At 42.0% G+C, this 23,070-nt stretch overlaps 1 protein-coding gene and 1 long non-coding RNA gene across 2 annotated transcripts in view; one reads left to right on the top strand and one right to left on the bottom strand.

Moving 5' to 3' along the window:
- The window catches only part of LOC117871391, a 59,606-nt gene that overhangs the window by 2,371 nt on the left and 34,165 nt on the right, over positions 1–23,070 (top strand). The window contains exon 2 of the long non-coding RNA XR_004644208.1: positions 1,574–1,626. This is a non-coding gene — a long non-coding RNA (uncharacterized LOC117871391). The remainder of the gene's footprint in view (positions 1–1,573; positions 1,627–23,070) is intronic.
- On the bottom strand, positions 4,784–22,352 carry SLC10A2 (solute carrier family 10 member 2). The gene is made up of 6 exons (XM_034759313.1): positions 21,792–22,352; positions 14,280–14,398; positions 13,156–13,244; positions 10,514–10,689; positions 8,059–8,216; positions 4,784–6,577 (listed from the first exon to the last, which is right to left on the bottom strand). The coding sequence occupies exons 1-6, from the start codon at positions 22,184–22,186 to the stop codon at positions 6,417–6,419; spliced, it is 1,098 nt and encodes a 365-aa protein (XP_034615204.1). The 5' UTR covers positions 22,187–22,352; the 3' UTR covers positions 4,784–6,416.

Raw genomic sequence — 23,070 nt, 5'->3', positions numbered from 1 at the left:
GCATGGGGCAGCGGTGACTTTGGGTCTGAAATAAGAGATGTATGACGTAATCAGGTACAGGTGGCAGAAAAAAATTGTCCAAATTCATCCCTGGTGTTACTTCAATAAAGTTAATGGCGTAGCACCAGGATGGAATGAATCTGGCCCAACTGCCTGTGTAAAAGAATCATAGAAATGTAGGACTGGAAGGGACCTTGAGAAGCCACCAAGTCCAGCCCCCTCTGCTGAAGCAAGACCAAGTAAACCTAGAGCATCCCTGGCAGGTGTTTGACTAACTTGTTCTTAAAAACCTCCAATGACAGATTCTACAACCTCCCGTGGAAACCTATTACAGAGCTTAATTACCCTTATAGTAAAAGAGTTTTTCCTACTACCTAATCTTAATCTCCCTTGCTGCAGATTAAGCTCATTATTTCTTGTCCTATCTTCTGTGGACATGGAGAACAATTGATTACAGTCTTCTTTAGCATATTTGAAGACTCTTTTCAATTCCCCCTGAATCTTCTTTTCTCAAGCCTAACCAGGCCCAGTTTTTTTAACCTTTCCTCATAGGTCACATTTTCTAAACCTTTTATCAGGTTTGTTGTTGTCCTCGGGACTCTCTCAAGTTTGTCCATATCTTTCCTAAAGTGTGGTACCCAGAATTGGACACAGGACTCCAGCTGAGCCTCACCAGGGCTAAGTAGAGCATGACAATTACTTTCTGTGTCTTACAAACAAATCTCCTGTTAATTCACCTCAGAGTGATATTAGCCTTTTTCATAATTTCATCACATTGTTGACTCATTCAATTTGTGATCCACTATAACCCTATATCCTTTTCCACAGTACATAGGGTGACCAGATGTCCTGATTTTATAGGGACAGTCCCAATTTTGGAGTCTTTTTCTTATATAGGCTCCTATTACTCCCCACCCCCTGTCCTGATTTTTCACATTTGCTGTCTGGTCACCCTAACGGTACACCACCTAGCCAGTTATTCCCCATTTTATAGTTGTGCATTTGATTTTTCCTTCCTAAGTGTAGTATTTTGCACTTGTCTATTGAATTTAGTCTTGTTAATTTCAGACCAATTCTCCAATTTGTCAAAGTCATTTTGAATTCTAATTCTGGCATCCAAAGCCTATCAACCCCTCCCAGCTTGGTGTCATCTACAAATTTTATAAGCATACTTTCCACTCCATTATCCAAATCATTAATTAAACTATTGAATAGTACCAGACCCAGACTCATTCCTGTGGGCCTACACTAGATGTGTCCTTCCAGTTTGACAGCAAATGATTGACAACTATTCTTTAGGTATCATATTTCAAACAGTTGTGCACCTACCTTATACTAATTTCATCTAGACCATGTTTCCTTAGTTTGATTATGAGAATGTGTGACTATGTCAAAAGCCGTACTAAAGTCAAGATATATCACATCTACTGCTCCCCCCATCCACTAGGCCAGTAACCTTGTCAAAGAAGAAAATTAGACTGGTTTGATATGATTTGTTCTTGACAAATCCATGCTAGCTATTCCTTATTATCCTCTAGGTCTTTACAAATAGATTGTTTAATATTTTTTTCAGCTATCTTTCCAGGAGTAAACTCTTGAAGGAATGCCTGAATGCATATGGGAAATGTAAGTATCCTATAACTTTGTTGCATCCAGTTCTTCATCTGGAATGGATATGGGATAGCTTTCTTTTGACAGTCATTTTTCCAATGCATCTTCATAGTAGCAATGTTAGACCAGGAGACTGGGGGAGACAATCACTGGGTTCTTCCTCCCCCCATACCCTTCTAATGATTTTCACCTAACTTTGGTTCCAGTTCTGTGAGATACTAATTAACGCACAGAAGCCACTAAGTGCCTTCAACTACTAGAATGTCAACAGCACGTAATTGTTAAGGCTCTTTCCTCAGCTCCTGGCATGGTCTTACTTTGACAAACTTACCATATGCCAGGAGTTCTGTGTGTCTATTTGAGTCCAACCATGTTGATTCAGAGGAAATGGTTATGCTAAACTTCAAACCCTTAATCGGGGAAATATATTCAATTTTCTATAGCTTTTCTACTGCTTTTGGGCCAGATACTCAGCTGGGGGACAAATGGGGCTTTGCATCTTTGAGAACTGCTCCACAAATCCTGGAGTTGGGGGGGGTGCTGAGTCAACCATCAGTGTAACTTAGAGCAGTGGTTTTCAAAGCCGGTCCGCCGCTTGTTCAGGGAAAGGCCCTGGCGGGCCGGGCCGGTTTGTTTACCTGCTGCATCCGCAGGTTCGGCCGATCATGGCTCCCACTGGCTACGGTTCACTGCTCCAGGCCAATGGGGGCTGCGGGAAGATGTTCTAAATTGTGCATGGGTCCAATGCTCTTCCCCCTACAAACAGCTGTTCCACAGATGAGCATTGTCAAAAAACAGTGGTGCTCTAGCCATGCTCCCTTTCCCTGACATGACCTTTATGCTGGAGGCTGGGAGAGGGAATAGGGTAGAGCAGGCTAAGCCAGCTAAGAATTGTCCTTATATTAGAGGAATTGCTACATAGCTAGTAACACTTACTTTCCAATTGCTTCGCTGGAATAGAATAAGTAGCCTAAATGTAGGCAGGGGAAAGGTCCTGCTATTGTGGGGAACTTTTGTGGTTTATACACTTCCCTGGTGGAATGGGCTAGCAAAAGGACCGGAGTCCTCACTCCCACTCCCTTTACCCACAGGCCTGCCTGACCTGGAGGACTCCCCCTTCCACTATCTTGTGTGGCAGAGTCATCGTAACCCCAACAACGCTGGGCCCAGGACTCCTGGGGAGCTCAACCCCCAGCCTTGTCATGGTCACTTAGGGCAGGGGATTGGGTGTCCCCACTCTGGGGTGCTCTCTCTGCACTAGATGCTTTCCTGGCCCACTGATCATTATGTGTAGTTCAGCAAAGAATTTAAAAAATAAGGGGAAAATGGGAAAGGTTAAAGGAACACATATAACCCCGCTCTGTGGCTTGGGGACATCACAACCAGCATTCTCTGGAATGTAAGGGCAGTTCACAGTCTGTTCCTCACATGTGCCAGGCTTCCTGCCCAGGCCCTGGCTGTGCTGCAGGGATGCTGCAGGTTGGACACTTGCTCTGGTGGTGGCCACATGCCCTCAGGCTCTAGGTGGCAGGGCCCTTCTTCCCAGCATGTCCCCGGTCCTTTTGGGGTTATGATCCCCCTCCAAGTCTGGCCTGCCAGGCCTCTTGGTTGGGCTCATCTCCCTGTGCTGGGTCCTCTGTCCAGGCTCCCCCCTCACTCTTCCCAGCTGCTCACTGCACCGGGCTCCAGACTGCTCCAGCCAGAGTTACAGCCCCAGCACTACTGCTGCTCTGCCTCCAGCACCACTCTCTGGGCGGCTCCTCTGGCCCTGGCTACCATGGCTCCCAGCGTGGATCTGCTCTCTGGCCAGCATGACTCTGCTCAGCTCAGGCTGCTCCTCTGGCTTTGGCCTGCGCAGCTCTGCTTCCCAGCTCATCCCAGGCACCCCCAGGCTTCTTTCTCCTTAACTCCACACCACTCTGTCCCAGGCCATTCCAGTTCACAGGGAGGATGGGACCCCTCTGGCCTTCTGACTCCCTCATTAGCCTGCCTGCTCTGTCAATCAGGCTGATCTGGAGTGTTGGCCTCTCCCCATTGCCCCTGAGGACTGTCAGTCTGAGTTTTCCCTTTCTTTTGATACTGGGAGATGGTCAACCAACCCCCCCCTCCCCCCAAGTCCCCTTACATTAAGCAGAGGATCTGGCCCATAGAACTTAAAGTGAACTTCTGCTCTGAAATGTGATTCTGTAAAACATGACATCATAGTGTTCCATGTTCATTGTCTCCTGGTTATTTTCATATCAAACATGTTCATTTTACAAGTAAGAAGAGGGTTTTTTGTGAACTACTAGCTCTTGGGATTCAAGCTGGGTTCTTTCCATCTCAAATGACTCCAGTGACCAAAATTACAAACATTTGTTCAGTTTCTTAATTTCAAACTATTTACAGGTGCTTCTTTTATATACACACATATGTGCTTGTGATTGGGCATGGTGTCCACCCCATACCCAAGGCTGAGCAGGTTCAATTAGTTTAATTAACCTGATAGGCTGCACCTGGGGGACAGCCAGGGCTTGAAAGCCGGCTTGAAAGTCTTCTCAGCCTAGCTGAGAAGGAACAGATGGGGCTGGTGTAAAACCAGGAAGTTGGCATTCACTCTGTGGGAGAGGTGTGTTTGGGGTTACAGTGTTTAGTCTGCAATTACTCCCTGGGCGGAGGGAGTTTGGGCTGGTAAACCCAGAGGGTGGGGCAGAAGACAGAGCAGAGAGGAAGGAAAAAAAGCCCAGGGAAATAGTAACAGTGTTTGGGAGCAGATCATAGTTGCTAGACATAGGGTCCCTGGATTGGAACCTGGAGTGGTGGGTGGACCTGGGTTCCCCTACCAGCTGCTGGGAAAGTAGCACAGCACCTACCTGTGGATTGGAAGACTGTCAAGGAGTGGATGAATACAGCTGATCCAGTGGGACTTTGATACCTTGGAAGGGGAGGACTACATAATGACCTGGCTGGAGGACTGAGTCACAAAGAGGAAATATGTGAAGTCCAAGTGGGCTGTGGTGAGGGTGAGATGACAGAAGTGAGTGTCGGACCTGGAGTGAGCTAATTCCCAGAGCAACCAGGAGGAGGCTATCTCATCAGTGAGTGTACCCTGTGACACATGCTTTAATATGATACAAGCAAGACAAATTATGAAACTTAATATATTTTCAAAATACATTAAAAGAATGTACAGAAAATTTTCATTTCAAAAGCTCAGCGGTGGTTCTAGCTTTAACAAAGGATAAAGGAATATTATGTGAGCAAAGCTGAATTCTGCCTTGCTTCCGCAGTTTAAACAGGGACAAACATGAAGACCACTCCGTAACCCATGTGAGGTTAACAGTAGAACTCCCATTGACCCAAGGGGAACAGAATCCGGTCCAAAGACATTTACCACAGCTGTTGGAGTGAAATGCTTAGTGAGTTTCTTTTCACATTTATGATCTCTCCATATTAGGCTTCGGAGCACCTGCCTGTTTAAATAAAAGTGGAAGGTGGTGGTATGGGCCAGCTCATGCCAATGCTGAGCACTTCCTAGAAGGCTAGGAGCACTCAACTCCCAAATCAATACAACGTAAGGCTTCCCAGCACTTTGCTATATGATTGATTTTTAAGACCCTTTCCCCCACATCTAGTACATTAAAGTAATTCGTTCTGTTTGAGACTGAGCATGTTTCTGATATGGTGAAAAACTATATGGCTGGAGCTTAAATTCCTTACCTAAAGTGTGTTTGCAAAATGCATATTTTGGATAGAAAATATAAAGTGCTTTAATGTGTGTGATGGGGAACTTACAACATCTAGATATGTTTGCTTGAGTTAACCAATCCCTGAAAAAGAGTGATTGTTTCCACGTGTTGATATTTGGCTCATTCTTGAGGTACTTATTCAACTAACCTTTCATTGACTTCAATGTAAGTTTTCCTTGTGTAAGGACTGCAGAATTTGAGCTATTGAATATGTCTGGGGTTTGCAGAGTTACTGTGCTTGCTTGGAATTGAACTCAGATCACTCAGGCATTCAGGGGCAGATTTTCAAACAGTAGCCTCCAATCTTCTGGAATAAATAGGTGCATTTTTATTCACAATTACTGTCCATAGTTTAGATAATATAAATCTTTAAGTTCCTGATTTCACCAGCATATCAGGTACCTTCATATCTAATTGACCCAAAGTGAAGATATGAAAATTTTTACTGCACTGAATATAGGCACAAACAGACATTTTTTACTTATTAAAATAACAGCTTTAGTATAAATTTAATCCTTTTGTTACCAATTCCTCTTGTAAGAGATGGCTTGAAATTGTGTGGTTTCCATTGCCACCTCTTTTCCACACCCCACCCCCCCGCCCAAGACCATGAGAAATAAACTCACTTTAATCCCTATGTCCGTGGAGGAACACAAGGAATTTGAGGGTCCTGATCTGATCTGCCTATTGTGATAAACAGCAAATATGTCAGATTAAAAACAACAGATTGCATACCTTGATAATGGCACTCAGTTATTTCAATACAATGTTTTTGGCAGCTCATGCTGACCAAAATGAAATATTGTCTAACTATTTGCTCTTTGGATTGTTATTTCATTTTTACATTGGGGCGGGGGGCAAAAGATACTTATGCCTGAAATTTTGCTCAGCTTTCCTCTAGGTTTACTTTGTTCTTCCTTGCTCAAATGGATAATTATGGAACACTAAATATTGTAGCAAATTAGTGTCAAACCTAGATTTGTATCCTGGTGGTGCAAGCTTCATTCAAAAACAAAAACAGAAAACCACAAAGAAACTGTTCACCAGTCAATCGTTGCGAAACTCTTTTACACAATGTCAGGAGACGATAGTGTCGTTCGTGTTTCTTGTACTTTTTTCATTTGATGTAAATCCTCCATTCATCTGGGCATATGTTTCTGGTATCGATTCAATTTCACTTGTTGGTTCTGTGAAGTCCATCTTTGGTGTGCCACAGAATCTTTTGTGCAAGTAGTAGACTAGGAATCAAGATATATATATATTACAATGAAGGCAGAAATTATAAGCAGCCACAGAAGCTACTGTAGTAAGATGGTGCTGTAGGGCTTTTACCTTCCTAATATTAATACAAGGTAGATCCAGCTACTGTTTAATGTTTAACATAGTTTTTTAAACAGAAGTCTGTCAACTGTAACTCATCCTGGAAAAAATATATATTTGAAATAAAGATCAATATTTGCATTGCATTGGGAATTTGACTGTCTTCTGATCATCCAGTGGGTTATAGGCTTAAATTTTATTATTTAATTTAGAATGTTGGCTTCTTCAGGCAATTCCCATGGTACCAATTCTCAGTTCTGACTGAACTGTACTTGGTGCAGCAGCTGAGGGAGTGGGGGAAGAATAGTTAAGTGACACTTTTGTACCTCTTGGATTCCAGGGTGGGGGGAGGAGTTATTGAGAAGGCAACCTTATGGCTGTCTTTCATAATGTCTGGGTTGGAGGTATCTTCCCCTGGATAGAACTGGAACTTAAAATACCACCACCACCACCACCACTGTCTGGCTAGTTTATAACATCATTAGCTTTCAAGCTGCTTTAAAAGGAGAGCAGTATCATTATTCCCATTTTACAGACGAGGAAATCCAGGCAGATAGCTGTGAAGTGACTTAAGAGCAGCTGACCACTGGCAGATTGAGGACTAGAACCCAGGGCTCCTGACTCCCAAGCTAGTGCACTATCCATGAGATCACACTGTCTCCCCTTTTTAGCCCCCCCTTTATGCTGCTCTGGCCCATTTATGTGGTGTAAAAAGGTAGGAAGAGGGATGAGGCTCTTACTTGAGCTACACTTTCAGCATATCTATCTATGGCCGTTATCACAGTATCTGTGTATCTCACATTACCCTTAGAATATCCCTGTGAAGTATTATTCCCATTTCACAGATGGGGAACTGAGGCACAGAGTAGACTAGATGACTTGCCCAAGGTCACACAAAGTCTGTGGCCAAGCCAGAAACTGCATGCAGGTCACTCCAGTCCCAGTTCAGTGCCCTATCCAGTAAAACATCTTTCATACCGGAAGTAGAAAAGTAGCAGCAGGGGCAGGTATAGTTTATACTTTCCTGGTCCTATATGGGCTGTTGCAACTGCTCAGAATAGTTGGAGTGCACTAGGTCCAGTCACATCTGTTCTGTGCTAGTGCACCTCCTTCCTACCCTGGTCATACCCTTGGCATGCCTTCTAGCGGATGCTCCTGAATTGAGGACATTCCCAGATGGCCAATTCTAGATGTTTAAAGCCCCTTTGTGCTGGAATAAAGCCAGCCAGAAAGCAGAATTGAAGCCCATGTCTCCTATGTTCACAATGGGGACACATTATTTGGATTATCATTTAATATTGTATTTTTGTATTCCAAATTGTCTCATCTCTGGGCACCCAGGAATACATAATAATAATTAATAAAGCTATTAGTATAGTAGATGATATCTGTGACTTACCTCCTACAAATATTAAAGCAAACACTATCTGGAAAATACTATAGATGAGTGGAAAAGTAAACATCTGTGTAAGCTGTTCAGGGGTGAAGGAGAGCTGCACTATAGTTGTACACAGTTGAGTGTTCTGCATACCTGTTTCCAGAGCTACCGTACGACATCTAAAGGGAATGATAAAAAGAAAAAATTCATATGGTATCCTATTGTGCTAATGTACTTTGAAAGAATACAAATGAATGTAAGAGACATACAATCACAGATATCAGAGCAGAAAAGAATCATCTAGTTTACATAATCCAGTCACAGAACTCAATCAAATGTGAGCATTGGAAAGGACCCATTTCACAAATGTAGAGGGACTGCTGTAGTAATGCAGGATTTTCTTCTTAACATCTTTCATGTGGTGAGATCTCATTGCCCATGCTTGGAAAATTGTCCAGTGAATTTAAGGTATGATTGTAAGCCCCTTGAAGTCAGCAGGAGTCTATGTATTTCATGGGCATTGTTAGTGACCCACAGCATATGACGTATCCAAATGTTTGCAAATGACATAGCATAGATTGATCAAGTAGAGGAAGACTGTAGGATGTAGCCACAAGGGTGGGGTGAGGGGAATTTACTTACTGCCTAGTATGTGTATAACATACAAAAAGTGGAAACATGGATAAATGTCGAAGGATGCATACAAAAGAATGTCTCTACATGCTTGTGCTAATCAGAAAAGCTAAGGCACAAAATGAGTTACACCTAGCAAGGGACATAAAAGGCAATAAGTAGAGGTTGTATAAATACATGAGGAGCAAGAGAAAGATGAAGGAAAGTGTAGATCCTCTACTTAGCAGCAAAAAAGCTAATAACTGATGATATTAAGAAGGCTGTGGTGTTTAATACCTAGTTTGCTTCAGTCTTCACCAAAAAGGGTAATTCTGTCCAGATGCTTAAAACAATTAATATTAACATCAAAGAGAAAGGAATGGAAGCCAAAATGGGGAAAGAACAGGTTAAGGAATATTTAAATAAGTTAAATGTATTCATATCTGCAGGGCCTGATGAAATTCATCCTAAGGTACCTAAGGATCTAGCTGAAGCCATTTCAGAACCATTAACAATGATCTTTGGGACCTCACCTGTCTTCCATGAGTTCTCAGAGAAGGACAAACATAGCACCAATCTTTAAAAAGGGGAACAAAGAGGATGCAGGTAATTATAGACCAGTTGGCCTAAGTTTGATACCTGAAAGATACTAAAGAAATTATTAAACCATCTCTTTGTAAGAACCTAGAGGATAACAGGGTTATAAGGAATAGCCAGCATGGATTTGTCAAGAACAAATCACGTCAAACAAACCTAATTTTCCTCTTTGACAAGGTTACTGACTTAGTGGAGCGGGGGGAAGCTGTAGATGTAATATCTTGATGTTTAGTAAGGCTTTTGATGCAGTCCCACATGACTTTCTCATAAGCAATCTATGGAAGTGTGGCTTGGAAGAAATTATGACAAGGTGAATGGAAAAACTGGTTGGTTGACCAGATTCAAAGGATTGCTATCAAACTGAGGAATTTGATGGGGGTCAGTCCTGGGTCCAGTAGTGAATATTTTCATTAATGACTTGGATAATGAAGTGGAGAGTGTGCTTATAAAATCTGCAGATGACACCAGGCTGGCACTTAATAGGACAGGATTAGAATTCAAAATTACTTGGACAAATTGGAGAAATGGTCTGACATCAACAAGATGAAATTCAGCTAAGACAAATGCAAAGCATTACACTTAGGAAGAAAGAAAAATCAAAAGCACAACTACAAAATGGGAAATAAGTGGGTAGGTGGTAGCACTGCTGAAAAGGATGTAGATAGTAGATCTCAAATTGAATATGGGTCAACAATATGAAAAAGGCTAATCATTCATGCAAGGTAATTGTCCCACTCTACTGTGCACGGTTGAGGCCTCAGCTAGAGTATTGTGTCCAGTTCTGATTTCTAGTTTAGGGAAGATGTGGACAAATATGTATATGCAGGTGTGTAGGTGGTTGATATGCAATGATGGCTCCTGATTTGTCAATATTTGGTTGACCCACCGCTCTTCCAGCTGAAAGTCAGTCACAATGATAAGACCTTTATTGTGAAGGAAAAAGGCGGTTGCAAATGGGGGAAGACACCCTTCACTAAAACATCAGGCGCACAGACATCTGGGTTTCCTAGGGAACTCTACTGTATACCCAACCACTTTCAGGAAGGCTTTGTGGAACTAGAGAATAGCCAGAAACCATAACGAAAAGTGTTCAGAACAAAAGTTTCACTTTGATGTATACACAAAGTTGTAGGCTCTGACTCTGTAACATAACTAGCTCTTAAGAGTGAGTTAGTGGTTAGTCACTAAATAAAAACATCATATGGGCCCAATTTTCTTTTATGGCTGAAATAAGATTACACACACTATGTAACAGAGCAATCTCTACCTGTGCCAAGACTGACCAGCGACGCGAGCCAGAAGAAAACCTAGAGAGTAGCCAGCAGCTGGAAATATGGTTCCAACGATCCATAGTTGAGGGCTGATAGTCCAGGATCCCTTGTACAATATTCCTCCAACCACAGCAATGATCAGTATAAGAGCTAGTCCAGTAATGGAACCTGCCTGAAGGGATTAAAAAGGGTTGTGTTTTAAAATAAACCTTGGCTAAATCAAGTAGACCAGCCGTGATTTAATCACACACAAACATATCTTTCTTTTAATCACATTGAAATAAGTTTTACATATAAAAAGAAAGGGTTTACATTAATGGGTCACAAAAGCCGCATTAGATAGCATGAAAGCTAGCTGCCAATATTCAAAAGGCCAAGTATCCATTGTTCTAGGGGCAGCCTCTCTGGAGGTCCCAGCGTTCTTCTAACTGGTCTGCCTCTATTCATTTCAAATTAGCCTAGTCCATCAACTTAACTTAAAATGAGTCAATCAGCCCCTAAACCAGGGATCGGCAACCTTTGGCACGTGGCCCACCAGGGTAAGCACACTGGCGGGCCGGGCCAGTTTGTTTACCTACTGCATCCATAGGTTCAGCCAATCGCAGCTCCTACTGGCTGCGGTTTGCTGTCCCAGGCCAATGGGGGCTGCGGGAAACGATGTGGGCTGAGGGATGTGCTGGCCACCACTTCCCGCCTCTAAACTCTAGCGCTTGCAGTCTTCCTTTGTCTCCCTGTCAGTTTCTTACTGCTGGTCTACATTACCACTTAAGTTGATGTAACACATCTCTCAGGGGTGTGAAAAAAACCTCCCCCCAACCCCCGAGTGACGTAAATTACATCTACTTAGGTGCTGTTTACACCGCACTATGTTGGCGGGAGACACTACCGTTGACATTCCTTCCATCTCCTGCAGAGGTGGAGTAATTATGCTGATTGGAGAACTCCCCCATCCGCATAGCACATCTTTAACAGACGTGCTACAGCGGCACAGCTATCCTGATGTAGTGTAGACTTGCCCTTAGAAGCATCCTGGTGTTGGGCTGATACCCTTCTACCATACCAGGCCTTTCTGCCTTCCTCCCACCCTCTGTTCTGCTCCATTTATAGATGGATTTGTTTTCCCAGCTGTGGGTGCTTGCCTCCATGACTGGTAGTTCTGTCAGCTGTATGGTGTATGGTTAGCCTGGTTTCCTGTAAGTGGGGAATACTCTGTTCTCCTTTCTGGCTATGCTCAGTATGGGGTTTGTGAACCCTATTACATCAAGATATGCTGAAACAAGGTATTAGGATATATAATTGTAAGATCTGCAGTTAACATAAAAGCAATGTGTGGGGACACCAGGAAATCCTTTGGGTCAAAATTTTAACATCACTTTAAATTCTTACTGCAATAGTCTCCAAAGGAATGATTGTCTTTGACAACTTATATTTACAACATTTTTTTCTTTACTTATTTTTTGTAGTACTGAACACTGAATTTAGGTCCTTGTGATGGGATGTATGGAGATCCCATCCTGTGTTTGGCAGAGAAAAGGCTAAATCTCTTCCTGAGGAGAAATTCTGCCCTGATGGCATACACTGTCAGAGAACACTTGGGGTTATGTAGCTGGACTCAGGTGGAGTGAATTATTCAACCACAGAGACTATGGGGCTGACCCAGCTCTGATTGAATTCAATGGAAAGACTGATTTCAATGGTCTTTGGCCCAGGTCTACAAGAATAGTGAGTTGATGTGGATGTTCTTGCTTTGGTTTGGAATGAGCTAATAACCAGATTATTCTAGGGAAGAAAAATGTGTCCAGCTGTGCAAATCTGGTTTGATTTCATTCTAGTAAATTCTAGTTGTGCCCCTTTTCCCCCTATTTGAACCAAACCTTGTCAGCTTTGTCTCCTTCATCTTGCCCTTGACCTATACTTGACCCTTCATTGGCCTACACAAAGCAAACTGTGCATGTGTACTATTTATTGTGCACCTTCTGTTTATGTGTAGGATGTAAACATGTCTTAAAGTTGAAACTTCCATTTATTGCTGCCAAGGTATTTAAAAAAAAAGAAAACTACCAGTTTTAATACGCAATTGTCAAGTCTTTTGGGTCCAAAAATATACCATGTCCAAGTTTATAAATAAGCTATGAGTAGATTTTGATATATAGCACAGTAAATGAATATGTTAAGAAAATGAATTTGACATAAAGAGAAACATTACATTGAGCTCTAATATCACTGAAAGGATGACAAATATTAAGGGGAATAACTGTTCACCAAAAAGGATTATTTTAATGAGAAAATATGTATGCTAATTAATGATGATCAGTGGGAGTTGAGGGTACTCAGCATCTCTCAGAAGCAATGAGAACCTTGTAGGATAGGATCCATAATCCATTTCAATTAATACCAAATCACATGTGAAATCACTGAACAATGGTGATTTATAATGGTGTATGCAATGCGCACACATTTGTATAGGATTAGAGCAACATGTTGCTAGATGGGGAACTTCATTGCTATCATGAAGCTAGTTACTGATATTCTTATTTATTGTGAGTAGAAACATAGTGTTTGAGTAGTCCCATTGAAGCCATAACTTGGCCACAATGAGCAATGGTTCAGATCAGTATATGAAAGTTTCATATCTTACCTTAAGTATAATTTTAGCTTTCTGGGGCCATTTGTGATTAACAAATATTCCAACTGAAACAGGAATTACAAGGGCTACCAGTGAAATACCTGAAAATAAGAACAAATGACATTTAACAGAGAACAGTCATGATAAGAAAACAGACACTGAACAGTGAGAATATGTTTAAATAGCAGGTGTCTGTAGGTAAGTCTGGTTATATCCACAGACATCCATACACAAAGAGTAATGTAAAGTATAAGAGTATGAATTGTATTATCTTCAGAAACCTTGTGAGGTATTTGTAGTGACATATATATTCAGCAGGGTAAAAAAGCATACAGCAATTTTAGTGTGGTGTACCATGTGTTTCCTGTAGTATTAAACGTGCATTTTGCCTGCAGGTGTTTCTACTGTGCCATAGCAGCACTCATATTAGTGCTTCTTATGTTGTGGGCATTTGTCCCAATGCTGATATTAAGAACACACATGGTTTACATGACTCTCTTTTGGAGCTGAAATTTAAGTATATGAAGGTGACTACACTGGTGTGTAGGGAACAGATTCCGGAACCTAAACCAGTGGGCATTAAGGGCTGAATCCTAAATACACGAGTAGTCCTATTGACCTCAAGTATTCAGTTGTCATTCTCTTTTTGTCTGGCCAGGTGAGGTTTCATGTGTTGAATCAAATTAAGTTCCACCCCGTCGGTGGTGCCCTTTGTCTACTGCTTTAGGTTTCAGATGTGCAACCTAACTTAAATCTGAGCATGTGCTTAAGTGCATTGCTGGATCAGGGCCACAGCACTGAGCACCTTGCAGGCCTATGCCCTACAGCCATTACGAAAATGGCACAGATATTTAGCCAAAAATAGGGCAAATCTCTATATCTGTTTTTTTTCTATATTCTTACAACATCTCCACAAAGGATATAGAGATTTGTTACTCCACAGTACATATCTGTACTATTTTTATAAATAGTACAGATAGTAATGGCTGTAGGGATCTATCCTGTAAGGTGCTGAGTGCTCTAGTTTCTGTCAGAATGGATACTGTAGGCTGCTGGTACAAAGATAGTTGCTTCCAAAAGGAGAAAGATATGAGAGAGAGCGAGAGAGAGAGAGAGAAAACATTGATTTGACTCACCTATACTGTCATAGGGGATTACGATGGACTCAGTGTCTGTCCACATTTTGGTATAGATAAAGAGACAAAGTGGCATCATCCCCAGTGCAAGCAACGTTGAACATGTTGTCATACTGATACTGCAAGGAAATTGGCAAAAGTTATAGTTCATTTCATGCTCTCCAACAGAGTCTCCCACTTTCTTATTGCAATTTAATAATTTATGAAAAATGGTGAAAGAAATTCTACTGGCTGCAGTCAATTTATCCTGCATATTAATTCACAAAAATACTAAATTGAAGAAATGTTAGAGTGCCAGGTTATCCTGAAAAAAATATGAACTATTTCCAGTTAAGATGGAATCTTCACTTTAAACTATTCTGTTGTGCCTAGGGCTACGTCTACACTACAAACTAGGGGTGTTATTCCCAGCTCGTGTATGCACACTTGTGCTAGCTCTCATCGAGATAGTATGGGTATAAATCGTAGTGTAGCTGCAGTAGTACAGGCACTGGTGGCACAGCTTAGCTGTGCTGAGTACAAACCTGCCTGAATCCTGTGGGTACGTACGTGGTGTGGCTAAGTTGCAGCTACACTGCTATTTATATTTGTGCTGGCTCTCCTCAAGCGAGTGCAAGTATTTGTAAATGAGGTAGGAACTTGACCCATACCCCTAGTGCAGATGTAGCCTAGGCGAGCTAAAGGGTACGGTTAACTGACTGGGAGATTATCTGAATGGGATTCACGCTGAATTAAGCATGTGGAGGTGATGGGAGCAGAGAGACCCGGTAAGCTTTATGTACTCCCATCTTTGGTCCAGATTCTGCCACCTTAGACTCACTAAATCAATAAGACTACTCATGGTGTAAAGTACTACAGAAACTGGCTCTTAATTGCTAGAGCACTGTGCTGGAATTGGCTCTTTGTAAGTTTCTAACTAAAATAAACGTTGTGTCTAATTATTTTTATCTGGGGAACCTTGATTTGGCTCCTTTCCCATGCTACTGCAGCTTATTTACCATTAGTAATAATATACAGCTGTTCATCAGTAGCTCCCAAATTCCTTTATAAAGGAGGTAAGTAGTATTAGTCCAATTTTACTGAAAGGAGGCATAAGAGAAGTGATGTGATTTTTTTTCCCCCAAGGTCAAACTGCCGGCTATGGAACTGGGAATAGAACCAAGGACTCTGAGATCATAGAATCATAGAATATCAGGGTTGGAAGGGACCTCAGGAGGTCATCTAGTCCAACCCCCTGCTCAAAGCAGGACCAATTCCCAACTAAATCCTCCCAGCCAGGGCTTTGTCAAGCCTGACCTTAAAAAACTCTAAGGAAGGAGGTTTCACCACCTCCCTAGGTAGCCCATTCCAGTTCTTCACCACCCTCCTAGTGAAATAGTTTTTCCTAATATCCAACCTAAACTTCCCCCACTGCAACTTGAGACCATTACTTCTTGTTCTGTCATCTGCCACCACTGAGAACAGCCAAGCTCCATCCTCTTTGGAACCCCCCTTCAGGTAGTTGAAAACAGCTATCAAATCTCCCCTCCTTCTCTTCTGCAAACTAAACAATCCCAGTTCCCTCATCCTCTCCTCATTAGTCATGTGCTCCAGCCCCCTAATCATTTTTGTTGCCCTCTGCTGGACTCTTTCTACTTTTTCCACATCCTTCTTGTAGTGTGGGGCCCAAAACTGGACACAGCACTTCAGATGAAGCTCCCCAATGTCGAATAGAGGGGAATGATCACGTCCCTTGATCTGCTGGCAATGCCCCGACTTATACAACCCAAAATGCCATTAGCCTTCTTGGCAACAAGGGCACACTATTGACTCAAATCCAGCTTCTCGTCCGCTGTAACCCCTAGGTCCTTTTCTGCAGAACTGCTGCCTAGCCATTCTGTCCCTAGTCTGTAGCAGTGCATGGGATTCTTCCATCCTAAGTGCAGGACTCTGCACTTGTCCTTGTTGAACCTCATCAGATTTCTTTTGGCCCAATCCTCTAATTTATCTAGGTCCCTCTGTATGCTATCCCTACCCTCCAGCGTATCTACCTCTCCTCCCAGTTTAGTGTCATCTGCAAACTTGCTGAGAGTGCGGTGCACGCCATCCTCCAGATCATTAATGAAGATATTGAACAAAACTGGCCCCAGAACCGACCCTTGGGGCACTCCGCTTGATACCGGCTGCCAACTACACATGGAGCCATTGATCACTACCCATTGAGCCCGACGATCTAGCCAGCTTTCTATCCACCTTATAGTCCATTCATCCAGCCCATACTTCTTTAACTTGGCGGCAAGAATACCGTGGGAGACTGTATCAAAAGCTTTGCTAAAGTTAAGGAATAACATATCCACTGCTTTCCCCTCATCCACAGAGCCAGTTATCTTGTCATAAAAGGCGATTTAGGTTAGTCAGGCATGTGAAGGCAATTAGGTTAGTCAGATCAGCATCAGTACCTTCACCATGGAACCACACTGCCTATCTAATACCATATAATATTTCAGATCTTGTAACTTGACCCCTTTGCTACCTAGGTGCAAAGAGAGAAATTAAGGGGGGAAATGTCAGCCCGAAGTGTAGGCTCAACTATAAATAAGCAGTTTTTTTCTGGTTAATATTAATGTAAGGTATTGTTTTATAATTTCCTTTCTTTAAATACTAGAAATATGAAAAGAAATCAGAAAGATCTCCCATAGAATCAGCGGGAGCTAAGAGACACACTTCAGCTAATAGTTGTGTACTGTCTTTAATTATTAAAATCGACACCATCTTGTTACTTGGTAGATTATGACAACACTGCTTCTGGTAAAAAAAAGTCCTTAGACCAGTTTAAAAATATACTGTCCATGGGGTACTCATAGGAATTTCCAGAATATTATTTATTTATGTATATAGTACCTTGGGTTCTTTGCAAGACAGAAGTCAATCTAAAGTCTTTGTTCCCAAAAGCTTCTAATTTGGGAACTTGATCTAAAGCTCTCTTTGACTTCGGATCAGGCCCTAAATAGCCAATGTGCAAACAAAGGCCTTGTTCCTGCAACTTGATGTGTAAGGGTGGACCCCTGTGTCCTCGGGGGCCCCATTGAAGTTATTGGGGCTCCACACAAGTGTCAGGGGTCTCTCCATGTTTATCACATTGCACGATTGAGGCCAAAGGATGGAGGATGGGTTCAGTGAAAATCAGTGCAGTTGAATAGTGACGCTTTGCATGAGACTTATTGCTTCCTTATTTGTTCCTGGATCTTTCTGTTTTTAAATGTGAAGGCTTTAGAAGTTGTTCTTTCTGTTTAAGACATTCAGTCATTTGGTTAATCAACACTGCAGTGTGGGGAGGATTGATAGGCTTTGTCAAAGAGATGTGACTACCACTGGGGTGAAGATGTAGAGGGAAAAGGTAGGTGGGTAACAAAGAGAATCTCAGGCACATGGGCAATGTAGATAAAGGCCTGGCCCTAAATTCCTTCTCCTATGGTAACCCCATGGAAGACAACTAAGACAGAAATCTGAATGTGTCCCTGACTGTGCCAACAGAATAGGCCATGGGGGCTTTCCTCCAAACATGGGGGATCCATGAGAAGTCAGGACCATACATGTGGAAGCCCTATGCTTTCACATTGACTCTGGCCCTTCACTTTAGCCCTTTGGCTATGGCTGCCCAGAGGCTCCAGTTGGAGGGTTCCATGTAAAAGATGGAGTTGGGCCTTGGGCTTTGTTACAGGGGATGATATGGGTTTACCTCTCCGTTGGCCAACCCACTCTTCCTCAAAGTCTGTCCCTTCTCTGCCTCAACTCCCTTGCCCCAATAGAGGAGGAGGGATGTCTGCAGCAAGAGGGGATTCTCTGTATATAGATTGAGAGGGCAAGGTCACTGGCCCATCTCCTGACCTCCCTCATGCCCATTTTCACCCCCGTCTTTGCCTTTCTCCCTAACCTCTCTTCTCTGGTTCTTTCTCCTCACAATACAAGCATGCTTTCATCTTTCCTATCATAAAAATCCTACCCAGGCCTCTCCAACTATCACCTCATCTCAGTCTTCCTCTTTAAGCTCATTGAAACTGTTTGTGATCATTGTTGGAGCTGTTCTCCTCCACTTCCTTCCTCAACCCTCTCCAGCCCAGCTTCTGCCCCTTGCACTCAATGGAAACTATTCTCACAAAAGTCTCTAATATCCTTTTCCTAGCTAAGGCTCAGAACAAGTATTCCAGCCTCATTCCTTGCTTTGTCAGCTGCTTTTGACGCAGTCAGCCATGATATTTTTGAAAACTTGCCCTCCTTTGGCTTCTGTGACTGTCTTCTCTTGGTTCTCCTCTCTCTTTAATCGTTCCTTTGGCATGTCCTTTGGAGGATCCGCCTCATCCCCTCTCCAGCTTTCTGTTGGGGCTCCACAGGGCTCTGTCCTTGGTCGTCTTCTCTTCTCCCTCTGCACTTTGGCTCTGAGTAATCTCATCCACAAACACAAATTCACCTAATATCTTTATGCTGACAACTTACATCTCTACCCCTGATCTGTCTTGTGCTGTCTGAACTATTATTGTGGCATGTCTCTTTTACGATATCTTGTGGATTTCTAGACATCATCTCAAGATAAATATGGCTAAAACAGAGCTCTTCATCTTCCCCTTCAAATCCTTCCACCACCTCCTTTCTCAATCACTGCAGACAATGCCACTATCCTGTCTGTCACTCAGGCCTGTAACCTCTGCATCATCTTTGCACTCTCTAAAGATCCTCTCATGTCTAAATCTTGCAGATTCTTTCTTCATTGCACCTCTAAGATATTGCCTTTCTTACCCATCCAGGTTGCTAAAACTCTCATCTAGACGTTCATCATCTCCATGTATCAATTACTGCAACATCCTTCTCTCTGGTCTTGACAAATGCAATCTTGCCCTGCTCATAACCATTTGGAATGCTGCTACAAAGTTTATTTTCCTAGCCTGTAGCTTTGACCATGGTACACCTCTCTTTGTATCCACCCACATCAAACATAAGTTGCTTGTCTTCACTTTCAAGACCTTCGCAGCCTATCTCCCTTTTACATATCTCGCATTCACTCTGGCCTGTGATTGGCCTATGATGCCAGTCTCCATTGCCTATTTTCAAACAAGCACTGTCATGCCTTTTCCATCATGCTTGGGAAGTGCTCCCCGTTAACATCCACAAAGCTACCTCATTATCCCCTGTCAAAGCCCCCCTTAAAACTCTCTTTTTCATGATGCCTAAAAAACCCTTGATAAGCCGCTGAGTGTTCAATGGTATGTTGACTACTTTCTATTGTGCTGACCAACATTGTTTCTTTGTACACGCTTGTCTCTATTCATCTGTTGTCTCTTGCCTTATACTTTGATTGTTAGCTCTTTGGAGTTGGGACCATTTTTTTGTTCTGTTTGTACAGCAACTAGCACAGTGGGGCCCTGGTCCATGACTGGGGCTCCTAAGCATTATGGTAATACAAATAAATAATCATAATTCTATAATAAGGGTGATCTTCTGAGGAAGGTATAAACTCACTCTGAGTATGTCATGAACAGAAATTTATTTCTGCCCCCAGCTGGTGATCAGCTTACACCCTTAAGTAAGACTTAGAATGCAATGGCCCTTTCACACGTGGGGTGGTCTGTTGTGTAAACAAATAAAATATCATCTATTTAAAGGCCCGCCACTCGTGTGGTATGACACGCAGGGTTTTTACAATGCAGTGCTGGCTGCAATATTTTCCTTCATGTGGTCATTCTTCTACCAAGCATGAGGATTCCTACATTGTTCCCTACTTTACACAACCTCAAGGCCCTGAGTAATGGTTGCTGTGGGTATGTCTACACTGCAATGAAAGACCCGCAGCTGGCCTGGGTCAGCGGACTCGGGCTCGTGGGACTTGGGCTCCAGGGCTAAAAACTTGGACTCAATGCCACGGTTGTGGTTTGTTTTTTGCAGTGTAGATATACCCTAAGGGCCTGATCAAAAGCCCATTGAAGTCTCAGGGTTAAAGTCTCTACCTGAAGAATACTCCCTTTGTAGGCATTTATCTTTCCCTTTGCAAGGGTCATAGAAGTTTCCTCTCTCAAATTAAAGGCCAGATCCTATGCTTATTTACATCAGTGTCAATCCAGATTAATGTCCGTGACTTCAATGGAGTTATTCTGAATTTACACTGATGTCAGTGAAGGCAAGATTTGGCCCTACATACACTGTTCCACCCAGGTAAAATGGGTTGAGACCAAAACAGAATTTCAGCCTTTTTTGCTGAATTTCCTTCCCTTTGTGGTTTTGCCCGATCAGTGCTTTACTGAAATAAAGTACTTGGCAATTTGTAATATTTCTAGGTCTTCTCTCCAAGGCAAGAAAGCTGGTGATTAGCACAGTTGATTACATACTGTATTAAAAACCACATATTACATTAACACCTGTATGTTACAAAGAAATTCACTGTTTGCAGTGTGGTAATGCAGTAAGGCATTTTGCCTTATTAAAACCACAAATATTAAAATTCTTCATCTATGCATCTTAGCTCCCCATCTTTCTTACTTCTATTAGTTTTTCCATTGCTAGTTCAGACTGGCATATGATGAAGTAGACACATGCTGTAATTTATGTTACTCTGTGGGAAGTAGAGAAACTTTTCTGTTTATTTTAGAACAAGGTAATCAGTTTTTTAAAAAATATTGCTCTTTTTTAGAGGCTGTTAGAGCTAAATGATGGAAAAAATAAGTGTCTTGGGATTTGCATCAAGAGCAGCGTTCACCTTGAGTACATATTTGATGTCCGCAAACATGCCAGCTGCCTGACACATCACAATTTCTGACTTTACAGCATCTTGAAGTTGCTGCCAAGTGACCTGCCACTGAGATCATCACACTCACAAAGAAGCGTTTTGATTGCAACCAGTAAGTAGGCTATGGCTTATATCCTACAAAACACTCTTTGAAAACTTTGCATGTGTGCCAGATGCATACAGAATTGTTACAAATGAATTTGGATCCTGGATAAAAGCTTTGCAATTCTAGCCATTGTGAAGAACACATAGGTGGATAAATATTTTTCCACTGGTGATTTCTTTAACGAGACATTAGAACAACAATTGATTATAGACCTTTGTTTATAAAGTTAATTGTTATGAAATCTATATTTCAGTAGTCCCTAGAAGCCTCAACCAGGTCAGAGACCCATTGTGCATGGAACTGAACAGATACATAAAGTAGTAAATAAGAATACTTCACTCTTATACAGCAATTTTCATCAGTAGAACTCAAAGTATTTCACAATCGTTAAGGTATTTATCCTCACAACACCCTGTCAGTTAGGGAAGTACTATTATCCTAGTTTTTACAGATGAAGAACTGAGATTCAGAGAGGCTAAGTGATTTGCTCAAGGTCAGACAAAAAATCTGACAGAAAAGAAAACTTAACCTGGGTGTCCCAAATCCTATGCTACTGCACTAAACACTGACCCATCCTTCCTTTCTGCTCCAAAGAGATTTATGGATAATTTTAAAAAAGAAAGTAATTCCTTTAGAGAAGTGATGCTCTTACCTTAGGTCCATGTCCCCATCTAGCCAATATGCTAGAATGTTGGAAGATGTTCCACCTGGACAGCATCCCATGATCAGCACAGCAACAGCTTGAGCAGGAAGCACATTAAAAACGAGTGACAGCACAAAGCCTGTCAAAGGCATAATTCCAAACTGACAGAGGAAGCCCACAAATATGCCCCATGGCCTTTTTATGTGTCCCCAGAATTTTTTTATGTTCACATTGCAGCCCATGGAGAACATCACCAATGCCAACAAGATTGTTAGGACAGTACTTAAAACTACATTCAAAACTTGGTTAAAATTGTCATCAGGTATAACACACGAAGTGCCGTTGCAAATGGTGGCATTTGCAGAACAGTATGAAATATTTGTGGTTGAGTTAGTTGTCATCATCTTGAAGTTGCCAAAATTAAATTTCTCAAAGTCACTATTGCTGTGTTTTAAAATAAAGAAATTCTCATTTCATCCAAGTCAAACTTTTAAGCTCTCTGTAAATGCTCTTCTCTTGGTAGCTCTTTTTAAATGACATGAGAGGCAATAAAGAGCAATAAATACTTGAACTCAGTTTCTACCAGTTTAGGGTCTAGTATTGTGCTGAGTCACAAAGGTGTATATATAATTGGTGCTATCTTATTGAACCGGCAAACTTTTAATTAATCATTTATTCATGCCATAATGTTCAGTTCCACACCAGAAGAGCAATCGTGTTAATATTTAAAAGCATGAGTTAGACTTGTTAAATAGCTTTAACACAAAGTGAGATCCACAGGAGTGGTCACGTCAAGGCTCCAATCTTTCCATTTCTTGCATGAGGTTGGACTGCTCCCCCTGCACAGAACCCCTTTGAAGTGAATGGGGTTCGGGAATGGTGAGCAATCCTCTTAAGTATGAGAAACTGCAGGTTTAAAACCCATGGATTGAACTTACTACACAATATGCACAATACTATATTTTGGGGGAGCTAGGGGTATTGCTTTAAGAATAACAGGTACTTTTTGTGTGTATGTGTACAACTATCATCACTGGAAACTCGCATACAAAATACCCATTGTTTCAATAGGTTCTGTAGCAGTTATGCAGAAATGAAACCAGAACAAACTAAGGCCCTTATCCTGCACTGAGAATGTTGTGGGCAGGGCTCTGCACTAAGTGCAAACAAAATCAGCGAGGCTGAATCTGGGCGGAATTAGGGACTAAACATTTTGCTCAAATAAAAATTAGAAATGAAGGCCCTGATGATGCAAATACTCCTGTATATACTCATTGGTTCCTTGTAC

The sequence above is a fragment of the Trachemys scripta genome, chromosome 1 (genome assembly GCF_013100865.1).
Source record: "Trachemys scripta elegans isolate TJP31775 chromosome 1, CAS_Tse_1.0, whole genome shotgun sequence".
Lineage (NCBI taxonomy): Eukaryota > Metazoa > Chordata > Testudines > Emydidae > Trachemys > Trachemys scripta.
Note: the sequence above shows the minus strand (reverse complement) of the source record. Positions and strands in the feature narration are given on the sequence as shown.

What these genes read in the sequence shown, in the direction of transcription:
- SLC10A2 (XM_034759313.1), bottom strand. Translation starts at nt 22,186, where the DNA reads ATGATGACAACTAACTCAACCACAAATATTTCATACTGTTCTGCAAAT. An exon ending in AAGCTAAAATTATACTTAAG is followed by an intron (nt 10,690 to 13,155) that starts GTAAGATATGAA and finishes TAATCCCTTCAG; the next exon opens with GCAGGTTCCATTACTGGACT. An exon ending in TGCTTTAATATTTGTAGGAG is followed by an intron (nt 6,578 to 8,058) that starts GTAAGTCACAGA and finishes CTTGATTCCTAG; the next exon opens with TCTACTACTTGCACAAAAGA.